The sequence below is a fragment of the Phycodurus eques genome, chromosome 2, assembly GCF_024500275.1.
Source record: "Phycodurus eques isolate BA_2022a chromosome 2, UOR_Pequ_1.1, whole genome shotgun sequence".
Taxonomy (NCBI): Eukaryota; Metazoa; Chordata; class Actinopteri; order Syngnathiformes; family Syngnathidae; genus Phycodurus; species Phycodurus eques.
Window position 1 is genome coordinate 11,095,455 of NC_084526.1, and position 19,853 is coordinate 11,115,307.

At 39.7% G+C, this 19,853-nt stretch overlaps 1 protein-coding gene across 1 annotated transcript; it reads right to left on the reverse strand.

Moving 5' to 3' along the window:
- Positions 1–219: 219 nt before the first annotated feature.
- On the reverse strand, positions 220–17,236 carry LOC133415406 (protein eva-1 homolog A-like). The gene is made up of 4 exons (XM_061701450.1): positions 16,798–17,236; positions 6,349–6,517; positions 2,525–2,887; positions 220–696 (listed from the first exon to the last, which is right to left on the reverse strand). Exons 2-4 carry the CDS (start codon positions 6,449–6,451, stop codon positions 584–586), a joined length of 579 nt encoding a protein of 192 aa, XP_061557434.1. The 5' UTR covers positions 6,452–6,517; positions 16,798–17,236; the 3' UTR covers positions 220–583.
- Between the last annotated feature and the right edge of the window lie 2,617 nt (positions 17,237–19,853).

Here is a 19,853-nt window from a genome sequence, read left to right on the forward strand (position 1 = left end):
AAGATGATTCTGGGTCTCAGGTGTACCTAATGTCCTGACCAGAGAGCAGGGATGGGGAGAAAAGTGTGATTATTCTAAGAGCCCCATTACAGAGAGGGGCCCTATATTTCATTCACTGACTTGGCCCCTGCCAGTGAGCAAGTAGGCATGTCATATCAAAGAAAGGGTTAATAATGTCTGCTTCAACACATGTACAGGTTAGGAACTCAGTCACTTCCTTTAAACTTTATTCAAGGAATGCAACATACGACAGTAAAAGCACCAGAATCAAACCACCATATCCATTGTTCCCTTCTCTTCTTTTAGCTTCAAAGCGTCAATAGGATGGAATAAGGAACATATTGTATATCCCATTAAACAGCAACGCATTCACATTCCATATGTACACAAAAGCACCATTTAAACTGTGTTTGAAACACAAACAGCATGTTAGTGAGCAAATGTGTGGACAGATCATGAAAGCCACGGTCCATGTGTGGTCAAATGTTCACGTGTCTTTCGTTGCGACTGTCACTTTTGTGTGTCCTTCATTTAGGTCCTTCTTTCATTCTTGCACCCATCCTTTAGTGTGTGTCTTCATTTCTCAGTAATATCTATTGAGGCTCTGAGTGACTGTGCTGATGTCTGGTTGGCCGTTCATCCAAATCTCTCTCAGGATCCTTTCCCGCTCCTCTAGCCGCTGGGCCTGGTCCAGTTCTGATCTCACACACACACACACACACACACACACGCACGCACGCACGCACGCACGCACGCACCCACACACTCTCAATGACCATCAATTTGCATCAGCATCAAATTACCCTTGACCACTGCAACACATTTCTACGTGTTAAAATCAACTCTGCAAAACAAAGCGAGAAAAGAGCAAACAAAGGGAGCCTGTTCTCAAGAGAATTGAGTGGGATATGTGCAAAATAAAAGTTGTGGTGCCTTGAGATACGTGTGACCCGACTTATGAATTTTTAGAGATACGAGCCATTGTTCATCCAATATTTTGCTTTGACTTGCAAGCAAAAATGTGATATAGTAGTTCTGTATATTGGCAGTAAAGTCAACTCACTTCAGAACAAGCACCAGTTTGGCATATAGTGACCAATTCTTCAAAAAAGAGGCTTCAAGCTGTGTATTGCCACTCCCAGTTGAAGTCTACTGTTGTTGTACTACTAAATTAAGAAAAGAGAATTACATGTGAATTTAACCAAACCACATAACTTTGCCTTGCCTAAGTGTGGTTGCTTTATACTAACACACAACGCAAAACACCATAGACGAGTTAACTCATCGCATCAGTGTCGCAGTGTTATAACCCTTTAAGCGACGGATATTTGAACGCAAACAGTGAGGCAACACATGTAGACAGGCACAGGCATATTTCCTTTATTCTCAGGGAAAATCTACTATCCCTGAAGTTTACTGAGGACCTGTGAGTCTGTGACCGTCTCCATGTATATCCGTATGTCTGTATTACACTGCTCTTAGGTCTAATTTTTTTACATTTTATTTCATTATGTCATTACTGTATGTTTTTTAAAGCACAATAGGATAGAGAGCTATCTTTCTTTAAGGTCCCATGCCATCAAAATGGTTTTAATAATCTTCAATGTCCTTTTATCAAGTTTACGAGATAATTTGGGTTGAAGATGCCCAAGATTCTCTTTTTCCAATCAATTCTAGTTTAAGTCTAGTAGTTTTTCAATCAATTTGAAATGGCTGGATTTCTTGGGGGGAAATTTCTTCGTCCGTTAAATCAGATTGTCCGTTAAATCAGATTGCCCGTTAAGTTGAAGAACTTTTTTTGGGGGAGGGGGGAATAAAAACACCAGTACAGTACAGAATTATTGCTTTCTACTTTTATTCGTGGGCTAAAAACACCTAGTACATTACAACATTATTGTAAATTAATCTAAAAAAGCTTTCAAATGTTTGAAAAGTTTCAATGTTTATCCAAACTTACCTTACTGGTGCATAAAAGGGATGATTTTAAGTTCCAACAGAACACTGTCCGTTAAATTCTAAGTCCGTTAAATCGGAGTCCATTAAATCGGGGTTCCACTATATAGTTTAACATTGTTGGAAACAAATATGTATACTTTATAGACTGTGTTTGTATGGCTTAGCAGTGGCTGAGACGAGCTCGCCTAAAAGCCAGAAATGCCATGTTGCTATTCAGCTGTGTTGAGTGGGTGGGTACCAACCACGAAGTGGGCAAGTACTTTAATAATAAGTAACGATCTAAATCACAAACACACAGAAATCTGATCTGGTCGTTTTGCAAACCTTATGCCGTTTATTGTCTTATGCATTCAATCGACAAACCGTATAGATGTCAAACTCAAACCAAGTCACAGACTCGTTTTGACCTATGTAGAATAGAATAGGATTTTCATGTAATGGGACCTTAAAAAAACAGATTGCAACATGAATGATTAATTGATGATTAATGACAGTTCTAATGTCTGAGGTAGAGTAGTAGCAGCAATAGTTCATGGACCTATTTTTTGCGAGTGTGTATGTGAGATACCCTCAGCCGATGTAAACATGCTGGCGTGTAGCAAGGCCCTCTCAAAGCGCCTGCGTCTCCGCGACGACATGTCCATCGCCTCATCCCAGTCCTCCGATTCGCTGTCCCCGCTAGGCCTTGCGACCTCTGCGGTGACGACGGCCATGTTGTCTGGGTTAGCATTGACGTGCTGCTGGTGGTGCTGACAGACGTGATGGTGACGCCTGTGGCGGTGGTGATGGTGACGGCGATGGCGAGGGTGTTTACTGTTGCCATAGTGACAGTCGGCGCGGCAGTGGATCTGGAAGACGACGGCACAGAGTGTGACAAGGAGACCGACAGACACTCCGCCCAGAAACACCAGCGCCGTCCTTTCGGGTTGGTCTGACAGAGAGAAAGTGAGAGGAGTGATCAAACCAACAGAACACCTTTAAGCACTTGTTCTAACATTTTGTTGATTTTTTTTCTCAGCTATACAAACATCCATTCACTCTAGACTTTATTAGATACACATTTAAATCAGTGATTCTCAACCACTGAGCCCTGAGATATCATCAGTTGTGCCATGGGAAATTATCCAAATTCACTTAATTGGTTCTGAGAAAATATATATTTACAACAAAAGATTGCCAGTGACATATAGTAATAGGTGGATCAATCAAATGCTCTCCCACTAGATGGCAGAAGGTACAACTAACCTGTTTATTTATTGTCCAGTGGGGAATGTGCTTCTTGTGTTCTACAAGCCATCACATTTTCATTTATCCTCACATTGTGTCTCTTGCAGTCACATTTTATGTGTTACTTTCTCCATTACGAATAATCTTTCTACTGTGCACTCACTGCTCCTTGGTCAGTAATTCCACTTAATACCAAAACCTTTCAATTGCTTTTTTACTCGCTGATAGCAGCACTTTAACAGTATACTCATCCTCTTTTTGTATTATGTGCGGTCTTAGATTCCCCAAGTAAAGTATTTTACATGTTTTTGGTATCTCATAATTTATTACTTGGTTTAAAACCAACCGTATTTTGTCTCAATATTCTTTTGTCAAGACAAGAACATATGTATTTGGTCGGCAACTCTGTGTCCATATGCTCTCCAGGATGGTTGTGTCTAGAAAATATAGACACAATTTCTTTCCTAATCTATGGAGTCCATCCATCCATCCATTTTGTGAGCCGCTTCTCCTCACTCGGGTCGCGGGCGTGCAGGAGCCTATCCCAGCTAACATCAGGCAGGCGGCAGGGTACACCCTGAACTGGTTGCCAGCCAATCGCAGGGCACATACAAACAAATAACCATCCGCACTCACTTTCACACCTACGGGCAATTTAGAGTCTCCAATTCATGCATGTTTTTGGGATGTGGGAGGAAACCGGAGTGCCCGGAGAAAACCCACGCAGGCACGGGGAGAACATGCAAACTCCACACAGGCGGGGCCAGGGATTGAACCCCAGTCCTCAGAACTGTGAGGCTGTCGCTCTAACCAGTCGGCCACCGTGCCGCCATCTATGCAGTCATTAAAAATAAAAAATAAAAAAGATCTGACCATATTTTTCCAATTAAATTCACGAGAGCCTGGAGCTAGTGGATGTGCACTATTTTGCAGATATTCAGCCATTTTTCCTTGGTTATTCGTGATTTCAATTCCCTTTTTCTTTGATATTAAGAGATGAATAGTTTCTACATGACATCAGGCTTCTGTGTAGGGATGAGAATACTCCCCCCCCCACCCACCCCAGAATATGCTTTCCACAATATGGCAACAATTTCATGATCAGTGCTGTGTAGCTGTGTGCTTAGAGTCACTGTATTGTTGGAAGGTGAACCTTCAGCTCAGTCTGAGGTCCTGAGCACTCAGGACAAGGTTTTCGTCCAGGATATCCCTGCATTCATCTTTCCTTTGATTGCAACCAGTCGTCCTGTCCCTGCAGCTGAAAAACACCCCCACAGCATGATGCTGCCACCACCATGCTTCATTGTTGGGACTGTATTGGACAGGTGATGAGCAGTGCCTGGTTTTCTCCACACATACAACATCTGAGTAAGGCCAAAAAGTTCCATCTTGGTCTCATCAGACCAGAGAATCTTATTTCTCACCATCTTGGAGTCCTTCAGGTGTTTTTTTTTAACAAACTCCATGCGGGCTTTCGTGTGTCTTGCACTGAGGAGAGGCTTCCGTCGGCCCACTCTGCCATAAAGCCCCGACTGGTGGAGGGCTGCAGTGATGGTTGACTTTCTAGAACTTTCTCGCATCTCCCGACTGCATCTCTGGACCTCAGCCAGAGTGATCTTTTGGTTTTTCTTTACCTCTCTCACCAAGGCTCTTCTCCCCCAATTGCTCAGTTTGGCCGGACGGCCAGCTCTAGGGAGGGTTCTGGTCATCCCAAACGTCTTCCATTTAAGGATTATGGAGGCCAGTGTGACGGCACGGTGGACGACTGGTTAGAGCGTCTGCCTCAAAGTTCTGAGGACTGGGGTTCAATCCCTGGCCCCGCCTGTGTGGAGTTTGCATGTTCTCCCCGTGCCTGCGTGGGTTTTCTCCGGGCACTCCGGTTTCCTCCCACATCCCAAAATCATGCATGGTAGGTTAATTGACAACTCTAAATTGCCCGTAGGTGTGAATGTGAGTGCGAATGGTTGTTTGTTTGAATGTGCCCTGTGATTGGCTGGCAACCAGTTCAGGGTGTACCCCGCCTCCTGCCCGACGATAGCTGGGATAGGCTCCAGCACGCCCGCGACCCTAGTGAGGAGAAGCAGCTCAGAAAATGGATAGATGGATGGATGGATGGAGGCCAGTGTGCTCTTAGGAACCTTAAGTGCAGCAGAATGTTTTTTGTAACCTTGGCCAGATCTGTGCCTTGCCACAATTCTGTCTCTGAGCTCTTCAGGCAGTTCTTTCGACCTCATGATACTCATTTGCTCTGACATGTAGTGTGAGCTGTAAGGTCTTATAGAGACAGGTGTATGGCTTTCCTAATCAAGTCTAATCAGTATAATCAAACACAGCTGGACTCCAATGAAGGTGTAGAACCATGTCAAGGATGATCAGAAGAAAGGGACAGCACCCGAGTTAAATATATGAGTGTCACAGCAAAGGGTCTGAATAGTCGGGTCTGAATAGGCTGTGTGATATTTCAGTTTTTCTTTTTTAATAAATGAGCAAATATTTCAACAATTATGATTGTTGGGGGGTCTGAATACTTTACGTACCCACTGTATGTAGCTTACGGCTACTCAACAGTATTGCACATATTGCACATAATGAACAAGCCTTTAATTGAACTGAATTGAATTTTATTCAGACATCATTACGAGCATTCACAGAATTCCAAGGATACAACAAAAATAAACAACTGAGGTAATTTCATAAAGATGAGCGAAAGGCTTAGGGATGAAGCTAAATGCTTATAAATGCCCTACCCCAAAACAATCTCAATATCAAAGATAATGAGAAAACATTCATTTATTGTGCTGTATCTCTTTTACACTTACATCTTTATTTTGCTTTTTTACTATTTCCTCATACATACTTTTTTTACTGCTATCTCAGACATGTTATTTTTATGTTTGTTTACTGTTATTGCTGCTACAGGATCCCAGAATTTCCTTTAGGATCAATAAACTAACTGGCTAACCCAGCCTCTTCTTTTTCTTTCACATGGTTGCGGTGGCACTTTGTTGAAAGAAAAATCCAGTGCAGTAATAAAGCGCTAACAATATCCTTATTATATGCTCGTGCGACCATATTGAAGAAGACAGCAAAGAGATATACAGAACAGTAATGGAAGATGCACAGTTTCTTCAGACAAGGGCATGTTCCATACAACATGTACCGTACCTGTGATGAAGGTGTAAGCTGCCAGTATGTTGCTAAGCAATGCCATCTCCTTGGAGACCACCATTACATCCGTGTTGGGGTTCTCTACGGTCTGAGTACTCATCACTTCACAGGGAGTTGATCGTATTGGAATCTTCTTCAGTCCTCTCTGGAGTTCTCATACTCATCTCTTCAGAACAACGACAAATCACAGAAGAGAGAGAAATAAAATGGTTTCAAAATACTTTGTAAACCACTAGTTACTGGACACAACATTAAATACACTCACTCTCCTTAAACATCTGCAAAACATTACCATGTTATTGCAATGGAACACATTAAAAAGCATCCTGTAAGAGAAAAGCCCTGAAGTCACTAATGCAGCTATTTAACACATTGCTTAGCTGCCATAAGACAAATGTAAGATAATTATCAGAGATTGCAAAATGAATCACTCTGTACCTAAATAGAAGTACCGATACTAAAAGAGTGTAAAAGAGGCACTGGTAAAAGGAGAGATACTGATTCAATCCATTTACTTGGGTAAAAGTAAAAAGGTACAGACTAAAATGTGCATATAAGTACAAAACTAAAATGTGAAGAGGAATTTTTACTGCCAATTATGTACCATACGTGTTTTCGTGACTTAGCAGAATGTAGGAAAAAAAAGCTTGCTAGGATTGGCTAAGGCTTTTAGACTATCAAAACAATGTGTTGAGATTGCTTTGCTAATGCTAACCCAAAATTGCTAATTAAAAAAATTAAATCAAAAGCTATAAGAGGAATCAAAAGATGTGCTTTTGTTGGTGGTGTTAACTTTTTGAATGATGAAAGTATACATTTAAAAAGAATTGGTTAAATTTTCCCCAAAAATGTATTCGCGAAGCTGTTTTTGAACATTGTAAATATTAATAATTTATCTTTTTTTTTTTTTTTTTTTTTTTTTTTTAACTTACATTTGGGAAGGTGGTAGCTGGATTGGATATGCTTGTTAAAAAGTAGGCTTGGCTTAAATATGCATTTTGCTTCCATGGCTGTTTTTTTTTTTTTTTTTTAATTGTTTGTACTGTGAAATATGTTATTGTATGGTGACTGAATAAAAAAAAAAAATACTAATCCTCCTAGTAGTACAACTACTACTACTATGTGAGCTAATGAGAAAAGGTGAAAAACCTTCTGGTGTTTTTTAGGCTGGCATAAGACAATTCATTTAGTACAAATCATTCTTGCAGCCGACACCATGAAATAATTCTCTTAAATTGGGGGAATTTGGGGAATAAATTGCGTCTGTGAATCCTTTGCAGAATCGGTGACAGTCACCGATTCTGATCATAACTTTTATGGACAGAATCTCTAGGCGCAGGTCCGGTTTGGTGGCCTCAGCATTGCATCTTTGCTTTTTGCAGATGATGTGGTTCCGTTGGCTTCAAGCCGTGATCTCCAACTCTCACTGGAGTGGTTCGAAGCAGAGTGTGAAGCGGCTGGGATGAGAATCAGCACCTCCAAATCTGAGACCATGGTCCTCAGTCGGAAAAGGGTGCAGTGCCCTCTCCGGGTCGGGTATGAGATCCTGCCCCAAGTGGAGGAGTTCAAGTTTCTGGAAGAACTGGATGAAGTGACTGGGGAAAGGGAAGTCTGGGCTTCCCTCTTAAAGCTACTGCCCCTGCGACCCGACCTCAGATAAGCGGAAGACGATGGATGGATGGATGAATCCTTTGCATTAATGCTCCCTGGTTCAGATTCCTCCACATTGCTGCTGTCTCTTTTTTTCCCACCTTAAAGGTTCCCAAGATCTCAATCAATTAAGATTTTAACTGCGGTTGACTTCCCCTCTCTCTTTTTACATCTTTTTTATGTTGTGTTGTCAGCCGCAAAAGTTGAAAAAAAGTGAAAACCGTACAGTCTAGGACAAAGTAAGGCATAGACAGTGCAGATATGTTTTCAAATGTAGGGAGTAAAGGAGTAAGAAAAATAAACATTCAAGTAAAGCACAGATAACCTGAAAAATCTGCTTAAGTACCATAGTACCAAGTACCATACCATTAATCAATGTCATTCATTCATTCTCTGTATCTCTTATCCTCAATAGGGTCACAGGCGTGTTGGAGCCTACCCCAGCTATCTTCGGGAGAGAGGCGGGGTACACCTTGAACTGGTTGCCGTCCAATCACAGGGCACATACAGTATAAACAAAAAAAACAAAAACATTCTCACTCACATTCACACCTACGGGCAATTAGGGGTCTCCAATCAACCAACCATGCATGTTTTTGGGATGTGGGAGGAATCCGGAGTACCCGGAGAGAACATGCAAACCCCACACAGGCGAGGCCGGATTTGACCCCGGGTCCTCAGAACTGTGAGTCAGATATGCTAACCAGTCCCCCACCGTGGCGCCCATTAATCAGTTTATTAATAGAAATATTGTTGATTAATAATGTCTCGAAGCAGTTGTGCATACGACTTGGGTGCAACCACCAGGGGTGCTTTCGTCTCAGTTTCAACTCGTCTGCTGTCTAAAGAAGTACAACATGACATCAACTATGGCAAGTTGAGCTATATCCACACTCTGGGCAGTATCATTCTGCTGTGGAAAAAAGAGTTCAGAGCATAATTCCCATCCCATCAAATAACTTGGTATTTAAAAAACTATTAATCGATAAAATAGTTAATTTTCTCCATAGCCGATGAAGGAAATTTAGCCAAACGTCAAAATCAAACTGTGTTGGAATGTTTTTATATCTACATGAGTGTTTGTTTTCTGACTACACAGCCTTGGGGCTAAATCACACAAGCGTGTGTACACACACACACAAACACACACACTCATAATGAGTGCAACAGTAGTCATGGCCTGCCAAGCTAAATGTAGAGTGAACAGAGAGAGAGTAAAAGCAGAGCTCTTAAGCGAACTGTCTAGACATGCAGCCCAGCAGCCCATTCATGAAACTGACTCACTTCCAATACAAGAGTTGTCCATTGCTCAGTTTTATTTGACAATGTAAGAGAAGTATTAATGAAACAATATCTAATATTTTGCTCAAAATGAAATGACCAATACATTATAAATGCCTCTTGGTATGATCCAGTGCAGTTTTACACAAACCAATGTTAAATGAATACCTCTCTGACAGTGTCAATCAAAACTAAGAAATATTATCTTTGAAAAGGCACATTTTCTTGATAATGGTCTTCCCCATTAGGTATGTGCTGTAATTGTGGCTTGACCGGCTTGATCCAGTTTGTGTGGATCTTCTTTAATGTCACGAAGAAGCAGGGATTTTTTATTTTTTTTTGTCCACACCTATCACATGACATCACATCATAATGACTGGCTTAAAGGGTAAAGGAGATAAGTTAACATCAGTGTCCACTTGAGAATGAAGAAATAAAGGATACATGAGGAATTTAAACCGCTTCAGCCAGCATTATTGCAACATTATTAAAATATATGATATCCATCCATCCATCCATTTTCTGAGCCGCTTCTCCTCACTAGGGTCGCGGGCATGCTGGAGCCTATCCCAGCTGTCATCGGGCAGGAGGCGGGGTACACCTTGAACTGGTTGCCAGCCAATCGCAGAAAATATATGATATGCTCTTCAGTAAAGAAGTGATGAAAAACAGAGAAGATCACGCTGGTTTGATTTCAAGGGGAGAACTAAATTAAAAAAAAAACATTATAAACACAGGAGAACAAATCTATTCTTTATGACTTGAGAGAATGGGTGTCATCGGAAATGAACCAATAAAAGGGCCAATAACCCTAACAGGACATATTACAAATATTAGAGCTACACTGAAAATAAATAAATATTATCGGAATAAAGTCTTAACATTGAGAGAAAAAAGTCGTAACATGATTGGAAAAAGGCCGCAGACAAAAAAAGAAATCATAATACTACAAGTAAAATCATCTGTAGTTTTTCAAGTCATATTTATTAAGGGAAAAGTCAATATTGTGAGAAAGTCTTAATGTGACAACAACAACAACAACAAAAAGCTGCAATTTTAAATAGCTAATTGGCAAAAATAAAGGCATACTACTAGAGGCAAAGCAAGCTATAAAAAAGTGGGTGGCTATGGGGAGGTTGTACTACAACATTTTCAATTTGCCGACCCCTTGAAAAAAGTGATTGATAACAATAGGAAAAAGTGTGGGAGTTGAACCCTTTCATTGGGAAAAGCGTGGGTGTTGAAACATCTACATTCCTCACAGATCTGGCGCCCCTTCTAGTACGACAGAACTAGCATAATCGTGTTATGTGTTTGTAGGATTGCAATAATACAACCCCAATTCCAATGAAGTTGGGACGTTGTGTTAAACAAATAAAAACAGAATACAATGATTTGCAAATCACGTACAACATATATTTAATTGAATACACTACAAAGACAAGATATTTAATGTTCAAACTGCTAAACTTTATTCTTTTTAGCAAATAATCACTAACTTAGAATTTTATGGCTGCAACACGTTCCAAAAAAGCTGGGACAGGGTCATGTTTACCACTGTGTTACATCACCTTTTCTTTTAACAACATTCCATAAACGTTTGGGACCTGAGGACTCTATTTTCAATGGGACACAGGTCTGGACTGCGTGGGTCTGGGTGCTGTTGATAAATGGCTTTTGCGTTGCATAGTAGAGTTTCAAGTTACACTTACGGATGTAGCGCCGAACTGTATTTACTGACATTGGTTTTCTGTTTTGTTCCTGAACCCATGTGGTGATATCCTTTACACGATGATGTCGGTTTTTGATGCAGTGACCTTCGATTCGCCTGAGGAATCGAAGGTCACGGGCATTCAATGTTGGTTTTCGGCCTTGCCGCTTACATGCAGTGATTTCTCCAGATTCTCTGAACCTTTTTGATGATATTATGGGCCATAGATGATGAAATCCCTAAATTCCGTGCAATTGTACATTGAGGAACATTGTCCTTAAACCTTTAAACTATTTTCTCACACACTTGTTCACAAAGAGGTGAACCTCATCCCATCTCTGCTTGTGAATGACTAAGCAATTCAGGGAAGCTCCTTTTATACCCAATCATGGCACCCACCTGTTCCCAATTAGCCTGTTCACCTGTGGGATGTTCCAAACAGGTGTTTGATGAGCATTCCTCAACTTTCTCAGTATTTTTTGCCACCTGTCCCAGCTTCTTTGGAACGGGCAATTCTTTGCAGCCATAAAATTTTAAGTTAATGATTATTTGCTAAAAACAATTAAGTTTATCAGTTTGAACATTACATATCTTGCCTTTGTAGTGTATTCAATTAAATATAGGTTGAACATGATTCGCAAATCATTGTATCCATCCATCCATTTTCTGAGCCTCTTCTCCTCACTTGGGTCGCGGGCATGCTGGAGCCTACCCCAGTTGTCATCGGGCAGGAGGCGGGGTACACCCTGAACTGGTTGCCAGCCAATCGAAGGGCACACACAAACAAACAACCATCCACACTCACATTCACACCAGCGGGCAATTTAGAGTCTTCAATTAACCTACGATGCATGTTTTTGGGATGTGGGAGGAAACCGGAGTGCCCGGAGAAAACCCACACAGGGACGGGGAGAACATGCAAACTCCACACAGGCAGGGCCGGGGATTGAACCCCGGTCCTCAGAACTGTGAGGCTGACGCTCTAACCAGTCGGCCACCGCGCCGCCCTCCCAAATCATTGTATTCTGTTTTTTGTTTAACACAACGTTCCAACTTCATTGGAATTAGGGTTGTATTATGAAATTATTCTTTTAAGAGTATATATTTTTTCTTGTAACTTTAAATGTTCTTTTTCTTCTCAGTATGACCTTAATATTTATTCACACTTGAGTGAAGGAATATGAATTTATTATTTAAATTATGTAATATATAAAAAATTACCATATCAAAATATACACATTTTATATTTGAAAAGTTCCATGTCCACAATTATTTTTATTGTATCAATACAGACAAAAGCAATTTCAAGTGGAAAAATATTATTTGATAGTTTATTAAAATGCTCCAGATAAGTAATTCTCAAAGTGTAGTACCACTAGTGGTACGTGGATTCCCTCTAGTGGTATACAAAAGAATCACAGAATTAAATGTTCAAACTGTGCATAATATTACAGTAGCTTCAACTTGCTTTTAATCCAGTACAGTTCATTTGTTAAGTACAGTTTATTTGCATTTAATTTTAAGTACAAAACATTTGCATTTAATAATTTACAATCTTTTTTTTAACATTTATTTAGGTATTTTTTTAAATTAGACTTTTATGTATAATATATTTTAATTGAATCAATAGTTACCGGAAAGTAGATATTTTATTCGCTACATATAAACCAAGTTTTAAGGATCAAACTATGCATAATCTTATAGTGGCTTACAATAATATGAAATATACTTTTTAGGTAAAAAAACAAAACTAAAAAAACTTTATACACTACCTACAGTCCTACTATGCTACTTGGTTTTAATGTTGGTGATTATGTTGGCACTTGGAGAGTCGATTATTTTTTGAGGTGGCACTTGAAGTAAAATGTTTGAGAACCGCTGTTCTACATTATGTAAGAAGTAAGGATCCTTTAGAATGTTGCAAAATGTTGTTTCCTCAAAATTGTCCAATAAGATCAGGGCTATAATTAGTATTTTTAAATGTAAAACAAAAATAAATCTATACTGTGTATGAAACAGTCATTGCCACTTTCTTTGGTCATTTCCAATCAGAGGATTACCCACTCAACCAATAAAAATTCACTTCAACTCAGATTTTGGCCATGGTATGAATCATTTTTGAGGCTGAACTGTATTTGCAAACATGAGGCATAAAAAATGCACATTTCAGACATTCATTAGCACTTCGGGCACATTTATCTGTGTTACAAGAATGACACATCAGCCGGGCATCGCATCCACACACCATTGCGATTCAAGATGACACAAACATGGACGGCATCCTCAGAGCGATGCCAAATAGGCTAGCAGTTGAGGTGGTTTTGGGATGTAAAGTGTGAGCGCTACAGGACGTGGATGCCCTTCTCTTCACGCTTCCTTGCCCCTCAGAGCCTTTTGTATTAGGCCATGTAGGTTAGTGCTTGGTGGAGCAAAAAACATGCCACACTGCCTGCAGAAAATAATTTATAGGACTATAGAGGCCAAGTCCTTACTGTACTGAAGTTTTGAATAAATAAAAAAACATTACTGGCACTGGGAACGTTGCAAGCTGCTGAACATGCCAGTTACTGTATTTAAATGATGGGGATGCACTGGTACAGTAGCCAGGTCGTTGATAGAACTTGTTGACGAGGCTGTAAGTAGCTCCACTCACTGGACGCTTTATTAGGTACACCAGCTGCACAATCTTTATTTTAAACAAATCTGCCTTTGAAAAGATAATAATGCTCACATTTGGTAAACAGAGGTACTGTATGTAATGATTATGTGTGCTGTTGGGTTGCAGTTTGCAGGCGTGTATACATCGTACTGAGAGATAATAGTTGCTCCTAACTGGCTAAAATTGAAATTAAATCCAACAAACGATATCTTCAAAGCTGTTTTTTTTTTGTCATTTAGTGGTGCCTTGAATTATGAGTTTAATTGGTTTCATGACCACACTCATAATACAAATCACTCGTATCTGAAATCAACTGCATAGAAATGTCATACATTCGACCCAGCATTCCCCTAAAAAAAACAACACTATTTTTTGGTACGTTTTTGACTAAGAAAACTAGAACTGTATTGTAAACTATAAACATAAAAACATAAAGAGAATGAAAAGAAATGAACTGGTTTTATGAAGTTTACAGTAATTAAACTGAAAGAAAGACAGACAGACACACACCAGTACATTTGTGTTTTGTCTTAAAATAGCAAGAGCTAAAATGCATTGTAGCGCTCTCTCTCTTTCTCGTACAGCAGAGGAGGGCTCACCTAACCAACGAGAGCTCAGTGAAAGCCACACCACGCTTGCCAGGGTTTCATAATTGCAAAATTACATGCAGTTTTCACTTTTTTGGGAGCCATAGTGAGGGCTAATTTACAAAAGAAAAACAAAGATACCTGAAATAACTGACGCATGGAGCAAATGATGTTTACGTCGTGTGAGATAATAGCATAGTTCATGAACCCAAGCAATATTTGTCCTCAAAAATTGTTTGTAAACTGATTTGTTAATGAATCGTCATTACACTAAGAGATTCCATCATAATTGGTCCATTGTTTTTTTTTTCACTCCACTGGAGCGGTCTAGGGGCTGAACTGCAATCGTAACTCAAGTCATATACAAATTATCTATCTTTGTTTTATCTATCTTTGCCAGCAACATGCAGAACAATTCAATGCAGCAGGTTCAGTCCGGTATCTGCGCAACCTACTTCTACGTTTGGCAAAACAGGTCGAAAACAGGTCCTCCTCGCTCAAGTGAACGACAAAGGGGAGTGTTACAAACAACTAATAGGAAGTTGTTTTTTTGTTGTTGTTGTTTTTTTTTTTACAGAAGGTGTCACTACAGAGCCACCAAAGACGACAATATCATATTTGTATTTTTGTTTGGTGGTGTTTGGTGAGATTTAATGTAAAATTGAATGTGTCTTCACTCAATAAAGGTTGGGAAACACTATGCTATCATGCTTTTGGTAACATTGTAACTTCATTCATTCGAAAGATAACTGTTCATCAATCACAGTCTGGTTTGGTGCTGCCACAAAAAAAGGACAAACACTGACTGCAATGGGCAATCAAAACTGCTGAAAAAATGATTGGTACCCCCTATTCTACCCTTGAGGACTTGCACGTTGCCAGAGCTAAGACAAGAGCATGCAAAATCCTCTTGGACCCTCCACATCCTGGTCACCACTTCTTCCAGCTCCTTCCCTCAGGTAGGCGCTATCGAACAATGCAAACTAAAACATTCCAACAGCTTCTTCCCACTTGCCATTAACTTCTTAAACAGTTAAACATTTACAATTCCATTGTAACATGGTACCAATTTTGTCTTGAGATTGTTGTCACATCTCTGTTGGGCCAATTGTACATTATTCGTGCACTCACTGTAGTAGTCTCCCCACTCTGCACTACTTGCATATTTGTTGTTTGCAAATACTGGCCACTCGTGTGCTTGAGAAGTATGTACACCATTTGACTAGATTATTAGATTAGATTAGATTATTAGACCATGTTATCGCACTACTCGTCTCTTTAAACTGCATAATTTATAAGCCTCTGCGCCATTTGCACAATGGTCACTGTACCAAACTATTGCTCTATTCGTCATTTCAAGATGCTCTAAATTGCTCGAGGAATTGGCATCATTTGCACAATTGTCAAAAAAATAAAAAAATAATGCATCGGCATTACCACATTACTGGTAACCTCTTATTGCCCAGTGACTGTTTTTATGTTTTTATGTCTCAAAAGTATTCAATGTCAATTGACTGTCTGTTGTCGTACTGGAGCAGCTCCAACGACCGGGAACAAATTCCTTGTGTGTTTTTGACATAATTGGCAAATAAATTCAAAAAATAAATTCTAATTTTCATGATATAACAACTGTTGCAATATTACAGCTCAATTGTTTTAACTTATTTTTTCTGATATTCAAAAATTGTTGACATTTTTCTACATTTATGTATGACTGCTGTTTTTTTTTTTTTTTTAATAACAGAGCATTTGTCAAACAAATACAAATGACATAGTTAGTATGAATGCTTCATTCATTTTCAATACTTCAATGGCCTTGTGTTAAACCGGTGAAATATGACATAACTGAATTCAGGTAACACACACAGTGAGAGAAAGTGTCTTTTTCTATGAATGAGTTAATAGTCTGTTCATAATGGGAGAACAATTTAATACTGAACTACCATTTATACTTTTTTAATACATTGGGGGAGGTTAACACCCCTAAGAAATTTGATGATTCAGTGCCTTGCTCAAGGGCACCTTGACAGTCTATTTCGGTTCAGAGTAGGATTTTGAACCTTGGACCCTTTTGTGCCCAGGCCAAGTCCTTACACAGTAAGCCTCTCTTGCTGCGCCCCAATAAATAATAAGCTGCAAAAAAAATAAAATAAAGTTTGGCACTGTGATTCCCAGTCTTGTCTTTGTTAATTAAAACCGATAAAAATTTAAGATGACAATTAAGCTAAGAGACTTTTGTTGCACTAGCTACAAGGTGAGCTTGTTTCCACATCCATGGTTAAAACACAGTATGCCTCTTTTTGTGTGTGTGGCTCGGCATGTGACGCTGATGCTAATACAATGTGACACTGGCCTTTCCCTCCTCGCAACCGTTACTCTTTAACATGACCTGCGGAGCACGAGGGACACAGCATGCATGCCCAAATAGAAACACAACACAGCCGATGGACGGAATGAGAGCATGGGGAGGGGGAAGGAATGACGGAACAGGGTGGAAAAGTGAGAGTATGTCATATTAAACTTATGAACAATAAGAAAGAAGGAGGATTTACACTTACGTTTCCATGCAGTATCTCTCAGCTCCTCTCCTCCGTTTGTTTTCCTGCATCTCTGTGCTCCTCTCTTTTCTGTGTTCAATGCCACTCCTCCCCTTTTCTCTTCTCTGTATCTCCCGCTTGTTAAAAAAATTAAATAAATAAAAATAATAGTAATAAAAAAACACTATCATCAACATCAAACATAGACGTCCTCTTCTGGGCTGCTCTCAAAAACAATCCATTGTCCACGTCTTCATTCTCTGGTACAGGTTTGCAGGTGGAATGTTTTCCGAAATGCACCGCCCTCCTCTATCGTGCGAGCTTCTCCAGGTTGGTTTGCAGTCAGCGAGGCAGAGGTCAGGCCCTCGGGGCAGAGCTGTGAGATGAGAGACCTCGACAGGACAAGCAAGACTCTCTTTCTCTCTCTCTATTTCCCAGTTGTCTACATCCTTTTCCTCCTTTCCTCACATGCCTGCGGAGAATATTCTGTAGTATGTGCAAGGAGGCGGTGGTGGGAGGAGAGTGACCGGAGCCTGATGAATACTTAATAGTGGGAAAAATGTTTTTATCTTTATAACAGGTTAAAAGGGGAATTTTGCAATTTTGCTAAAATCCCTTTTTGTCATAGTGGTAAAAACTGTCAGTGTAATCCGACAGTAGTACAACAGCCTTGCGCTGACCTGTTACCTTAGGCTTCCGGAACTTTGCTCACAGTAAGGTGGAATATTCACCTCCAGAAAAAAAAGAGCCCATCCCTTGTTTTCCAACAACTGGGTATAAGACTAGCAAACAGAAGCAGAGCAAAGGGACCTCAGGCAGCTCAGAGGATTTAGATGTGACAAAGAATTAGCAACATTTCTGCTCGACAGTTACGTTGATCACCTCTTTTTGATTTTGAATTGATTGTACAGTCCAAGAAAACAAAATGTTCAATGAAAAGTCATACCATTTAGTGTTATAATATCACTCCATTACGAAGAAGTCATGATACCAACGAAGCAGCTGGGGCTAACATCGGCTTGTTTATGTGCTAATGCTATCTTAGTATTGCTAGCGCAGATATTTTGTTGTATCTAGCTACATATGCCTTTTTTGTGACGGTAGTTGGATGGGAAGTAGTTAAGTGAGGCTACATTCAAATCTTGCGGGCATTTGAAACACAGCAAACTTAACTTTTAAGTGTATTTTAAAAAGCTCACCAGGTGTCTCACGCATACACGGGATGGTTGCAACAAATCAAAGACAAGGATGTTTTATGAGGTGACTTGTGTCAGGATAATGGCGGGTATTTACACACATAAACCAGGATTACATCCAATAGGTACCTGCAGTTGGGTTCCTGTTGATGTGCCCTGATTAAAAAAAAAAAAAAAAAAAAAAAAAACAACGCTGCAAGTTGTTTGCTCCTGTTAAGTGATTACTTGAGCGAAATCATCATTTTTTCATGCATTTACATTGGATGTGTGAAATTTTTATGAGCTGACCGGTCATGCTGGCAGGTTATTTCTGTGCCAAACCTGACTCTCTCCCTCTCTCTCTACTTTTTTGTCTTAGCACAGAGTGGACTCATGTGCTTAAAAACTCCAAGCAAATGGAATGGAATGGAATGAGACCAGGATAAATAATTTCTAAACCTTTTGTACCAATAATGTGACCTATAACCTTTAGAACCCAACTGGAAAAAAATATATATTTTTGGGGAGGGAAGTACAAATAAACACATGAGATAATGCCTCTGATTAACAACACATTTTAGCTGTTCTAGTAAACTTTTCCTGGCTTTTTTTATTTTATTTCTAATTTCTATTTCGTAACGTTCATCATTCCTTTCACCTTGACTAAGACACTAGTTTGAGCGAAAAACATGTTACCATCACTATACTTGACTTTAGATATTGTATAGTGCTCTTTTAGTGATGGGCAGTATTGTGTTTGTGCCAAACATACCTTTCGGGATTAAGACCGAAAAGTTCAACCTTGGTTTCAACTCACCGTAAGAAAATCTCCCAAACCTTTTGGGTTCGTTCAATGCTTATATTCTGACAGAACACAATATTGTGTGGGTCTTGAAAGAGCAATTCACTCAAAATGCTCTACAATGCAGGCTGGCAATATGGGGAACTCTGCTTTGAAAACCGCTGGCAGTGAATGAGTTAATGGTGGAAAAATTGGTCTATAAATTGGTTTTATCACAAAAACCTGGAACAAATAGGTGATTTTCTTTGATTCTACACACGCACAGATGAATGAGAGCAATCAGTGCTGAAGGCTTTTTAATCGGACTCGTAAGGATAGCGCATCAGAAGAGTCAATATCAAATCTCAGCACATTTCAGTGTCTTTCCACACCAATTGCACATAACAGTACATTCACTTTTGTTCCCTGGCCTCTGGGTGGAAAAATATTTGTTTTCTCATCACTGCACTGAGAAATGAATGTGCCAGACAAGCTTCACTCGACGCTCCTCCTCACCTGTCTACATCAGTAGGTTGCTGTTTATGTGTACTGTATAGTTCATATACATATTTTGATGAGACATTTGTCTTCACATACGGCTAGAAATAATAACTTTTATGTGCAATAAGTTTTAATTGAATCATTGTTCAATTACAGATTTTGTAAAATTTGCTATATGTATTCAAGCGTATTGTTAAACCTCCCGTAGTTTACCAAACCAACTTTTTCTAGTATTTTGGATGTAATATTGTTTCTGTAATGCCTCAGTAAACATGAAATTCCTGAGTTCCAGACGTTTTTCTTCTGAGAGGCCTGAAATCAGGTCTCATTCGAATTTCTCGAGCTGATCTACAGTACGTGACTACCGAAGATCTCCACCTTCACTTTCCGCTCCCGAGCCAGCGCTGTCAACATAAACACGTGTGCTCTCACAAGTGGGTCTTTTACACGGAGGCAACTGATCAGAGGAAAGGGGGCAGTCGTAGCCAAATATGGACAAAGAGGATCCAAAAGTGGGTCAAACTGAAGTAGCTGTCAGAGGGGCTCTTTCTGGACACTCGTATGAAAAAAACCAAGGTGTTTTTTTAAAATGAAATTGACACTTATACTAAGTCTATGTT

Coding starts and splice junctions, on each gene's coding strand:
- LOC133415406 (XM_061701450.1), bottom strand. CDS start 6,451: ATGAGTACTCAGACCGTAGAGAACCCCAACACGGATGTAATGGTGGTC. Junction 2,888..6,348: donor AGCTTACACCTTCATCACAG/GTACGGTACATG, acceptor TCTCTCTGTCAG/ACCAACCCGAAAGGACGGCG. Junction 697..2,524: donor CATGTTTACATCGGCTGAGG/GTATCTCACATA, acceptor GTGTGAGATCAG/AACTGGACCAGGCCCAGCGG.